Source organism: Suricata suricatta, chromosome 2 (assembly GCF_006229205.1).
Source record: "Suricata suricatta isolate VVHF042 chromosome 2, meerkat_22Aug2017_6uvM2_HiC, whole genome shotgun sequence".
Taxonomy (NCBI): Eukaryota; Metazoa; Chordata; class Mammalia; order Carnivora; family Herpestidae; genus Suricata; species Suricata suricatta.
The window spans coordinates 104,685,969-104,697,699 of NC_043701.1; the positions used below are offsets into that span (position 1 = coordinate 104,685,969).

The 11,731-nt window shown below is 46.8% G+C and overlaps 1 protein-coding gene across 1 annotated transcript in view; it reads left to right on the top strand.

The window, feature by feature from the left end:
* Positions 1-11,731, top strand: part of CAPN9 (calpain 9) — a 43,950-nt gene that overhangs the window by 8,039 nt on the left and 24,180 nt on the right. The window contains exons 3-6 of the mRNA XM_029919346.1: positions 1,940-2,058; positions 3,456-3,589; positions 8,060-8,228; positions 9,155-9,238. Coding sequence (XP_029775206.1) covers positions 1,940-2,058; positions 3,456-3,589; positions 8,060-8,228; positions 9,155-9,238 — 506 coding nt within the window. The remainder of the gene's footprint in view (positions 1-1,939; positions 2,059-3,455; positions 3,590-8,059; positions 8,229-9,154; positions 9,239-11,731) is intronic.

The following is an 11,731-nucleotide window of genomic DNA, read 5'->3' on the forward strand; positions in this document are numbered from 1 at the left end:
TGCCTCTCCTCCCTGCCCCCTCCCTTAGAGAGACATCATACAGGCTTCTCTGTGTTTCAGAGTTTTGGTTTGTCACAGGAGTGCACACATCCATGTGGAAGCACAGCTGTATGATTAACCTTAGCTGGTGTGGATTGTAACTATACTTTTGTTTCATTTATTTTTTTAATGTTTATATACTTTTGAGAGACAGAGAGACGGAGCATGAGTGGGGGAAGGAGCAGAGAGAGAGGGAGACACAGAGTCGGAAGCAGGCTCCGGGCTCTGAGCTGTCAGCACAGAGCCTGACGAGGGGCTCGAACCCACGAACCACGAGATCATGACCTGAGCTGAAGTCCGATGCTTAACTGACTGAGCCACCCAGGTGCCCCTGTAACTATTATTTACACTTTTATTATTTCCGAATACTTTACATATGTCTGGCTCTGAGGGCTAACAGTAAAATGAACAGCTGTGAGTCTTCCCCTGGAAAGAAGAGCTAGAACATCACCAACACCATCACCTACCTTTCCCTGCTAGCGGCGTCCTGCCTGCTGTTGTCTGTCCATCCAGCTGCCTGACAAACTGACCTTCAGACGGTACCTTTTTCTAGGCACAGTGCTGAGATAAGCAATACCATGTAGCCATACAGGCCCCGTAGAGATAAAGCAATATATTGCTTTGCCATTGAGTTTTCCCCTTTGGTTTAAATTGTATGAATATCTACGTCCTCCTTCAAAAGCTCAGGGCCTGCCTGGCCACCTGCTCCGCTGCACTCTAGGGAAAAGAAGCACGCTACCCTACACTAAGCAAAGCTGTGACTTGGAGAAGATAGGGAAGAGGGGGGGTCAGCCCACTGCAGGGGTCCCTCCACCAGACTTTGGCCCGGCCACCAGACCCCAGAGCTGAAAGCAGGGACCAACATTCTGGAGGCACTCAGGGAAGCTTCCTGAACAAAGGATCCTGTGTCCTTTCTCATTAGCATCTTTCCAAAGCTAGAGAGCAGCTCCCACTTTAGAAACCAGTGGCGTGTGCCCCCTGGTGGACACCCTGGGGAAAGCAGAAGCAGAGCGACTGGGAGTCGGTATCTAGCCCGTGCACAACAATCAGAAACATGTGGCATATGGTATTCTCCAGAAATGTGAACCCCAGGAAAGCCAGGCTGAGTGCAATGGGGTCTTGCATTCCCACCACGGTGGTGTTATCTACATCAAACAAATAGATCTGGGGTTAAACAGAGGGGTCCGGTTGGCTCAATAGACACTTCCAAATATGTGCTCACACCTAGTTCCTGAGCAGCAATGATAAGAGGGGCTCGTTCCGTTCTCAACGTGGGCAAGGGGCTGTGTCTGTGAGTCTCGTACAACACGGGTCAATGCTGTCCGAGGTCTGACATCAGTCTGGAGTTGTCCTCTAGGTGTGTGTTCACATGAAGACGTAGCTGCAGAAGTCACTAGATCAGTCAGCAAGTCCTGACAACGAAAAGTAGTTGGAACTGCTCTGATCTCCAACTAAACTGAGTCTAGGCTGTGGGAAGGCACCAGGCCCAGCCGCTTCAAGGGCTATTTCTGAGGGCCCCCCAGTTTCTGGGGCTGCATTTATGATTTGCCTATTTACCCGGAGCACGCTGACACTAACATACGGAGGCTTCGCCCTCTGGAGGGAAGGCTCTGGAATTGCACAGAGCTGATGCAGCATAGAGCATGCGTCTGAAACCTAAGGGAGCGGATCCTCTAACATCGGCCAGCCGACAACAGCTGTCCACGAGAAACCGGGCGAGGGAAGAGCCGCGAGGGAGGGAGAAGGGGAGGACGGAGGTGTTTGTTGGTATTCTACTTTCTTAAACACGGGAGAGACGTGGCCACATCTGGAACGCCCCACTTCTCCTTCTGGCATAGAGTTTTCCAATTTACTGTGAATCGGGCAATGAAAACCATGATTTATGGCTTTCATTTCGCAGGCGACTGCTGGCTATTAGCTGCCATTGCCTCCCTGACGCTTAATGAAAAAGCTCTGGCTCGAGTCGTCCCCCAGGACCAGAGCTTCGGGCCCGGTTATGCTGGAATATTCCACTTCCAGGTAAGAGGGGCCTTGGCTGGTGCACCTAGCTCTTTGGGGGTCCAGCATGATGTCACATGCCTCTGCAGCTGCTTGGTAATCCTGGAAGGAATGTGCCCCCATCAGTATAAAAGCCCCCCCCAAACTGGGCTTTGTCCAGGGATAACCTCTAAACGCACCAGCAGGGCTGCACTCGGAAAATATGCAGTAAAATTTTGGCACGTCAGCAGGTCCACGCTACAGGGTTTAGTCTCTGGAATACCTCGTGCATTTAGCATAAATGGCCTAAAAGTTGTACCTCTCAGGGACTGGATTATTTCTCATAAACTGAGAGATTCTTATTGAAGAAACACAGATTTGGAGACGTGCATGAGGGTAAGAAATAGAAACTGAGAAGCGCTGAGACATTACCTCCTGGGGTCCCGGCCCGCCAGGGGGTCGGTTGGCAGTTTTTTCTCCACCCTGTTCCCTGCCCCCTCCCCCGACCCGTAGTCCCCGTGCAGAACCGACCGCACAGGGATGCCTGTCTTTCCCTAGATGGATGTGGGTGACCTCAGCCAGATTTCCTAGGGACCCTGGCCTTCACTAGCTGTCTGGGAAAGCAAGGACTGATGTCCAGCTCGTGGGGCATTCACAGAACTGAAAGGACCCCATGGAGGAGGCAGCATGGGGCAGGCACACACGTCCGACCCCTGCATGGCCACCTTCCCCTCACAGGCCAGCACACCTGGGCCAGCCCCGCCCCTCGGTCCCCAAGGCTGGCCATCTGAATTCTGACTCCAGTGCTCTTTTGAGGAACACACGCGCACCCACGCACGCACACACACAGGCATGCAAATGCACGTGTACATGTGAATGTGTGCACACAGGTACATGGACACACAGGTACGTGTGTGGCCCACAAGAACACATGCACACATGCATACAGGTGCACACACACTCACCTCGTGTCTGCACACTGGGCACCAGTGTGCCTCGCTGCAGCCTCTCTGTGTGTGTGAGTGGCCAAAAATGATCAGTTTTAGAGTCTCCGCTCCTGGGCAAGGAGGCAACTCAAGATGCAGGAACACCTGGGACCGCCTGCTCCTGGTTGAGGGAAGAACACAGAGAAGCCAGCAGAGCAAACCCCACACCACCTCCTTCGCTTGTGAGAAAGGGGCGAACTCAGCCCGCCCTGTGGTGGCCACATGTGACCCTGGCTTTGATGGGCAGATGCTGGGTCTTCAAGTCGATGTCGGCAGTGGGGTGGGATGCTTGGTGGACAAAGTCAAGGTGACGCCATCATGGAACACATGTGTGGTTTGCCTCAAGACTGTAAGGGTGGTTTGGTCTGAGGGGAAATGAGCCAAGCATTTACAGAGGGGGTTGGACCTCCCTGGGCCTCACCCCCATGGTTTCCATCTCCATCTGGCCAACAGTTCTGGCAGCACAGCGAATGGCTGGATGTGGTCATCGATGACCGACTGCCCACCTTCAGGGACCGCCTGATCTTCCTCCACTCCGCCGACCACAGAGAGTTCTGGAGTGCCCTGCTGGAAAAAGCCTACGCCAAGTGAGTGCCCCGCACACAGGCAGGCCAGGGTCCAGGCTTGTCCAGGAAGTGGGTCTCCATCCCCGGGGCCTTTTCAGGGAGCTTCAGTGAAGAGGGACACAGAGTTCACCGGTGTGGCCCAGCAGGGCCAACCCAGCTGGGGCTCGGTCAGGCTTGAAGGTAGAAAAGGAACAGCATGGACAGTTTTCCTGTCATGGTTTAGCTGTGCCCATCCATAGTGGTGACACATGTGCCCCTTCTCTCCCCGTGTCACGAATCTGGCCTTCCAAAGAGCAGGAAGTGTAGGCAGAAGACATTCCGGATGTGCTGACAGAACTTGGCTCCTCTAACTTACTGCCAAGCATTCTTACAGCTCAAACATCCGGGCTGTGGCAAAATTTACCATTTTAATAATTTTTCAGTGTACAGTGCAGTAGTGGCATTCAGTACATTCACATTCTTGTGCATCCATCACCTCCATCTATCTCTAAAACTTCCAGAACCGAAACTCTGCACCCATTAACCTCCAGCTCCCAAGCTCCATCTCCCCACCACGGTGACCACCATTCGGAATCCTGGCTGTATGGATTCAACCAGCTGAGGAAGCTCAGGGAAGTGGAATTCAGAGGGTCGTTTTTATTCATCTGTCACGTGGCCCGAGTTCCCTCTGGCGCTCTTGATTTCCAGCATGCCAGCTTGTCAGCCTGAGTTCTGGGCTCACCTGACTGCAGGGCTCCCCTGGGAGTCCCTCCCGGACTCATCCTGGGTCTTCGAGCCATGGGGTCCCTGTCTTCAGAGGCAGGAACTGGGAAGAATAGTTGTGCTTCTCACTCTGGCAAGTGGCAAAAGGAAGTGAAGGCAAATGAAAGTCTAATTAATCCTGAAATCAGCAGGACAGAATTAAAGCCATCAAAGAAGAGCCAAAGGGTACTAGCCCCTGCCTTGCCCATCTGCTCCACTTAGGTCTGCGCACACCCCCCTTAGAGCCACTAGACAGGCTTCAGGTGCGCTAAGGGACTTGGGCATAGCCAGGCAACCCAGCGCTGCCCCACGGCGAGTCCCCCCCAGGAGACCTCGGCAAGATCCCCTCTGGGGACAGATCCTGTGCCTTCCAAGGCTGAGTGGGCATAGCTTCATTCTCGGTGAGTCCCGCACAGGGAACTCCTCCCCCAGCAGCCCTGGAAAAGGCTTTGGGTCAGGAATCCCAGCTGCTAGGAGTTAGTGGAATATGAAGGGTATTCACTCAAAGAGTGAAGAATAAGTTTCCTAAAAAAAAAAAAATCTTTGTTTAGTCTTTGGTCATTAAAAGAGGCCAAAAGTGATTGGGATACAGCTCACCAAAAAAGACAGACAGATGGCAAATAAACATATGGAAAGATGCTCAAGATTATTTGTCATTAGGAAATTGTAAATTAAGACAATAGCGAAATACCACCACACACAGCGCCAATTGCTGACAAAGATGTGGGGCAGCAGAAACTCTCATTCATTGGTGATGGGAATGCCAAATGGTTCAGTCATTTTGGAAGACAATTTGGCAGTTTCTTACAAAACTAAACATACTCTTACCTAACGAATCATCAATCACACTCCTTGGTAGATGAGTTGGGTAAAAAGTCATTTTGACCCAAATGAGTTGGATAAGAACTTAGGTCCACACAAAAACCTGAACGCAAATGTGTTTGGCCCCATTATTCATACTTGCCCAAAACTGGAAGCAACCAAGACGTCCTTCAAGACGAATGGATGAGTAACTGTGGTAGTCAGGCAGCGGAGCCTTATTCAATGGTTAAAAACATGAGCTATCAAGCCATGAAAAGAAATGGATGAATCTTAGATGCGTATTACTGAGTGAAAGAAGCCAATCTGAAAAGGCTGTGTGCTGTATGATTCCAATTATATGACGTCTGGAAAAGGCACTGCTGTGGAGACAGGGCAAGATCGGTGGTTGCCGGGAGTTCAGGCGGAGGAAAGCAGCGGAGGGATGAGTGTGGAGCACGAGGGATGAAGCTCTCAGGGAGGCAAGACGATTCTGTATGACGCTGCAATAGTAAATACATGACACCGGTCCTCTCTCAAACCCCCCGCACTTCACAGCACAGCCATGAAGCTTAATGCAAGACGATTTAAAAATCGTTGAGAAGGACGAGGAAATGCTTAGCCTGCATTTCATCTGATTGTATCACAAATTTGTGAAACCAACACAGTGCAGGGGTAGGAGAAAAAAGAGTAACCTGAGTAACTGTGGAGATGAGTGGGGTCTGTAAGATTAGAGGCAAGAGGAATTATACACGAGCATTCTACTCAGGCTGATGAAGTTGTTTCTCGTAGGGGCACAGGATAGGAATTTTGATACCATTATACATATGTAATTGTGTGTATGTGTGTATGTATATTCTACATAATATATACATTTGTCATATATGTTTCCTAATATATATGTTTCATATATAACATGTGATAAATGTGTGTATAATTGTGAATTGAACAACCTTGGCAAGTGGTAGAGCTAGGTTTCCCACAGTTGGAGGGGAGATTACAAAGAAGCAAAGGGAGGAGGCTGGAATGATGCATGTTGTCCTAGGTTAGGGCTGGAGACTCAGGCTGAACTAGTGTCTTGTTTAATAGAGGTGGTTCCATAAAGATACATGTATATATGCTGAGTCCGTGTTCATACATGTCCCCCCACTTTGTCAGCAGAGATGGCCTAGAAAGAATAGCAACCCCACAGCAATAAGCACTCCTTCTTCTTGGTCTGGGTCTCTAAATACCATTTTCCGATAAAAGGAACCAGGGCTCCATGGAGATAAGGCTGATTGTAGGACTGGAGTAGAAAGTTCATAAGATGAGCCTAGAGCATCTTACAGTAATAAGAAGTGAGAACATGTTTTAGACACACACACACACACACACACACACACACACACACACACACACTGATGGGGTTGTGTCAAAGGGACACAGGAGCCAGCTGAAGAAGCTGAAAATAGCCAAAGCTGGAACAGTGTGAGCAGCAAAATAAATAAGTCATATTGGGTTACAAGGCAAAGTACAAAGTAAATATCCATAAGTCCATTCTGATATAAACAAATGACTGAATAAATAAATTGGAGAAAAAAAGAAATCTACCGAGTAGAAGAATTGCAAGTAATCTAAGGTTGAGCAAAACTGCCCGCTCCTTAGAGGAGGGCTTCACATAGTGGCGTTTTTCCAAAGGGGACAGTGTGGGTGGGGGAAGAGAGTGACTTTATAGTAGAGAAACCTAGCAGACATGACCTCACCCAGGCGGTCAAGCGCCATGGGCGGCGACAGGTCATGAGGACAGTGTGGCCCCTGGATGTGATTGGTGAGAAGGACATCTTACCTCCATGGCCTTCCTCCCCCAAACCCATAATCCCGGTCTGGTCAGTAGAAAACAGCAGACAGATCCTAATAGAGAGACATTCTACAAAACACCAGATTGCATTCCTCAAAATTGTCAAGGTCATGGAAAACAGGGAGAATCTGAGACACTGTCACAGCCAAGGAGACATGAGGACTAAGTGTGATGGAATATCTTGGATGGGATTCCCTGTTCTTGGAACGGAAGAACCGTGTTAGGTGAAAATTAGAGAAATAAGAAGAAAGTAGGGACCTTAATAACGCATGGGCTTAGTCTCTAGTAACAAGTGTACCACACCAACGTAAGATGTTAACACTAGGGAAATTGGGTGGGGGGGATGGGAACCCTCTGTGCTGTTTACAGTTTTTTCTATAAATCTGAAACTGTTCTCAATGGGAAAGTTTATTTTAAAATTCAAGTAGAATGCCTACATATGTGTATATGTGTATATGTGTGTGTGTGTGTATATATATAGAAATATATGGATGTATATATGTACACACAACTTATATTAATAAAAAAATACAACTATGAGAAAAAAGGTTGGGATTATGCAAGACCAGGAAGGAAGAGAAAGGTCCTCAACTTTGTCTCAGGTCTACAAATAACTAACACCTTCATGGTCAAGCCCTGTTCTATGTAAAATGAGAGAGAAGGAGGGAGGGAGAGAGGGGAGGAGAGAGGAGAGAGAGAGAGAGTGAGAGAGAGAGAGAGAGGCTCACTGCAACCTCACAGCCATCCTGGGAGAGAGCGTACACCCATCACCCGCATCTTGCAAATTAGGAAACTGAAGCATTGGGTAAGGGAGTTGTCCCCAGAGCACTTGGCTTCTAAATTGTGGATCCAGCACTTGAACCTGCAGCCGGTCAGAGACCAGAGTCCACGCTCTCTACCACCGCAGCACGCTGCCTGTCTCACAGAGGGCCAGGATCCTTGGATCGCCAAGTAAAGCCCCATGCCTGCTTCCCATCTTCCTTCCACCCCACCCAGCCAGGGCAAGGCGATGAAAAAAGGTCCTGCCAAGTTAGAAAATCTCTGGCCAAGGGGCGCCACCTGGTGGCCTTTCTTTTTCCCTGCAACAGCGTCCGTGCCTCCTTGCGCCCTTGCAGGCTGAGCGGTAGCTATGAGGCTCTGAAGGGAGGCAGCGCCATCGAAGCGATGGAAGACTTCACCGGGGGTGTAGCAGAGACCTTCACAACTAAAGAGGCTCCAGAGAACTTCTATGAGATTCTAGAGAAGGCCTTGAAGAGGGGCTCTCTTGTGGGCTGCTCCATTGATGTAAGTCATTCCTCGGCTTGTTCACATACCCACCTCTGTCCTAGGGCTACAGATCTGGGCCGGGTGCCCTGGCCCCGTATGAGGCAGAACATAACTTTCAGGTGGTGGGGGCTGGTGTCAATGTTTATTTATTTTCATTGAAACAAAAGTTTTAATTTAATGTTTTCCAATTACAAAGTTAGGGCATACTGGCTACATCAAGTGGAACAAGCCTGAGATCTCTAAAGGCAAATCCCTGTCTCCCTCCCCAAGTCCCAGCCCTGTGACACCGGGAGTGTGTCCTTCCTCATGCACGCAGGCATGCACGTGTACACACAACCACGGGGGAAGTTTGTATGGTTTTACTAAGTGGAATCTTACTATATACTTTCCCGAAGCTTGTTTTTGTTTTTTTGCTTCATCTATCGTTAAAAATTCATATCCTTAGCTAGGACTCTGACAGTATTTTTCTAATGTCTTCTTGCACACAAGTATACGCACGTATAATTTTACCTCTTCTAGTTTTTATAGAATCCTATTCAAGTTTTCTGTTTCCTCTTGGATTAACCTTGGGAATGTATTCTTTGCTACTAAATTATCCATTTCGTCTGCTTTCAGGCGTGTGACATAGAGTTGTGTACCGTTAAATGCTGCTTAGCCTCTCTCTGGTGGATGGGATCTTGTATCGTATGCCGCGCTGCATGATGGGGGAGGTCAAGTTGCTCTGTTTGGCAGCAAAAACTGAACTTTTCACTGGATTCCGGTGTCCTCACCCTGGAACAAGACTGGGAATTGCTGTAGCCATCTTTCGGGGGTCTTGTGGACCTATGCTTTACGCCTCAGGCACATGGCTCGGAGGGGCCTGCCCCGGCCTGGAGCTGAGTCTGGGCAGGGACGGAGGGCCTGATGCACCCAATGTGTCCAACGGTGCTCTTTCCATGTTCCAGATCCGAAATGCTACTGAATCTGAAGCCCGGACACCGTTTGGTCTCATTAAGGGCCATGCCTACAGTGTGACAGGAATTGACCAGGTAGGCGATGGTAGGTGATGTAGGCAGGGTACGGGGATAGACTCGGCAGTGCTAGTCTGTTATTCTTATTCAGTGCATCCCGTTATGTTTTTTCTTTTTAACATGTTTCCTTAGACACAGGCCAAACATTTTGGAGATGCATGCCCAGAGGTGGGATTGCTGGATCTGAGGCATGTACTTAATTGACTAAATATTGCCAGATTACTCTCCAGAATGGTTGTAACACACTACAATTCTACCAGAAGATGCATTCGATTTTCACCTCCACAATTTTCTGCCAACAGCTGCTCTTTACATTTTGCCAAACAAATGGGTATGAAGTGATATTGCATCATTGTTTTAATTTGTATTTTTCTGACTACCAATGACTTCAAGGGTTTAAAATTTTATTTTATGTGTTATATTTTTAATTTAAGTTTTAGTTAACATGCCGTGCAATGTAGGTTTCAGGAGTAGAGTTCAGTGATTCATCACTTACATACAGCACCCCATGCTTATCACATGTGCCCTCCCTAATACCCATCACCCGTCTAGCCCATCCCCCACCTCCTCCATCCATCAACCCTCAGTCTGTTCTCTATCATTCAGAGTCTCATATGGTTTGTTTCCCACTCTCTTTTTTTCTTCCCATATTTTCATGTTTTGTTTCTTAAATTCCACATATGAATGACCTTGTATGCTGTTTGTCTTTCTCTGACTGACCTATTTCATGTACCGTGATACACTCCAGTTCCATCCACATCATTGCACGTGGCAAGATTTCGTTCTTTTTGATGGCTGAGTAATAGTCTATTGTATATATATGCCACACCTTATTTATCCACTCATCAGTTGGTGGGTATTTGGGATCTCTCCATAGTTTGGCTATTATTGATAATGCTGCTATAAACTTTGGGGTGCATGTACACCTTCAAAGCTGTATTTTTCTGTCTTTTGGTTGAATACCTAATAGTGCAATTGCTGAATTGTACAGTAGTTCTATTTTTAGTTTTTTAAGGAACCTCCATACTGTTTTCCAGAAGTGGTTGCTCCAGTTTGCGTCCCACCAGCAGGGCAAGAGCGTTCTCCTTTCTCCCCACCCTCATCAACACCTGTTGTTTCTTGTGTTGTTAATTTTAGACAGTTGTGAGGTGGTATCTCATTGTGGTTTTGATTTGTATTTCCCTAATAGTAAATGATGTTGTGCATCTTTTCATGTGTCTATTAGCCATCTAGAGGTCTTCTTTGGACAAAATGCCTATTCATGCCTTCTGCCCATTTCTTTACTGGGTTATCTATAACCTAGTTAAGAAATCTATGAATCATTATAGATTTGGGATACTAACCCTTTATCAGATATGTCATTCACAAATATTTTCTCTCATAGGTTTCCTTTTAGTTTTGTTGATTGTTTAGTTTTGTTGATTGTTTCCTTCCTGTGCAGAAGAAGCTTTTTATCTTGATGAAGCCCCAATAGTTCATTTTTACTTTTGTTTCCCTTAATTCTAGCGATGTGTCTAGTAAGAAGTTGCTACAGCCAAGGTCAAAGAGGTTTTTTCTGTGTTCTCCTTTAGGATTTTGATGGTTTCCTGTCTCATATTTATGTTTTGTATCCATTTTTGAATTTATTTTTGTGTGTCAGAAAGTGGTCAAGTTTTATTCTTCTGCATGGTGCTGTCTAGTTTTCCCAACACCATTTGTTGAAGAAACTGTCTTTTCCATTGCACATTCTTTCCTGCTTTGTCAAAGATTAGTTGACCATATAGGTGTAGGCCCATTTCTGGGTTCTCCATTCTGTTCCATTGACCTGTGTGTCTGTTTTTGTCCCAATACTGTCTTGATGACTACAGATTTATAATATAGTTTGAGATCTGGAATTGTGATGCCTCCAGTTTTGTTTTCCTTTTTCAGGATTCCTTTGGCTATTTGGGGTCTTTTGTGGTTCCATACAAATTTTAGAATTCTTTGTTCTAGCTCTGCAAAAATTGCTGGTGGTATTTTGATAGACATTGCATTAAATGTGTAAATTGCTTTGGGTAGTACAAACATTGTAACAACGCTGTAACAATGTTTGTCCTTCCAATCCATGAGCATGGAATGCTTTTCCATTTCTTTGTGCCCTCTTCGATTTCTCTCATAACTGTTCTATAGTTTTCGGAGTAAAGATCTTTTACCTCTTTTGTTAGGTTAATTCCTAGGTATCTTATTGGTTTCGGTGGAATTGCCAGTGGGATCAATTCCTTGTTTTCTTTTTCTACTGTTTTGTTATTGGTGTATGCCACAGATTTCTGCACATTGATTTTATATCCGGTGACTGCTGATTTCATGTATGAGTATAGCAATTTTTTTGGTGGAGTCTTTCAGATTTTCTACATAGACTATCATGCTGTCTGCAAATAGTGAAAGCTTGACTTCTTCCATGCCAGTTTGAATTTTTATTCAAACTTTTATTTCTCTTTGTTGTCTGACTGCTGAGGTTAAGACTTCCAGTACTGTGTTAAATAGTAATGGTGA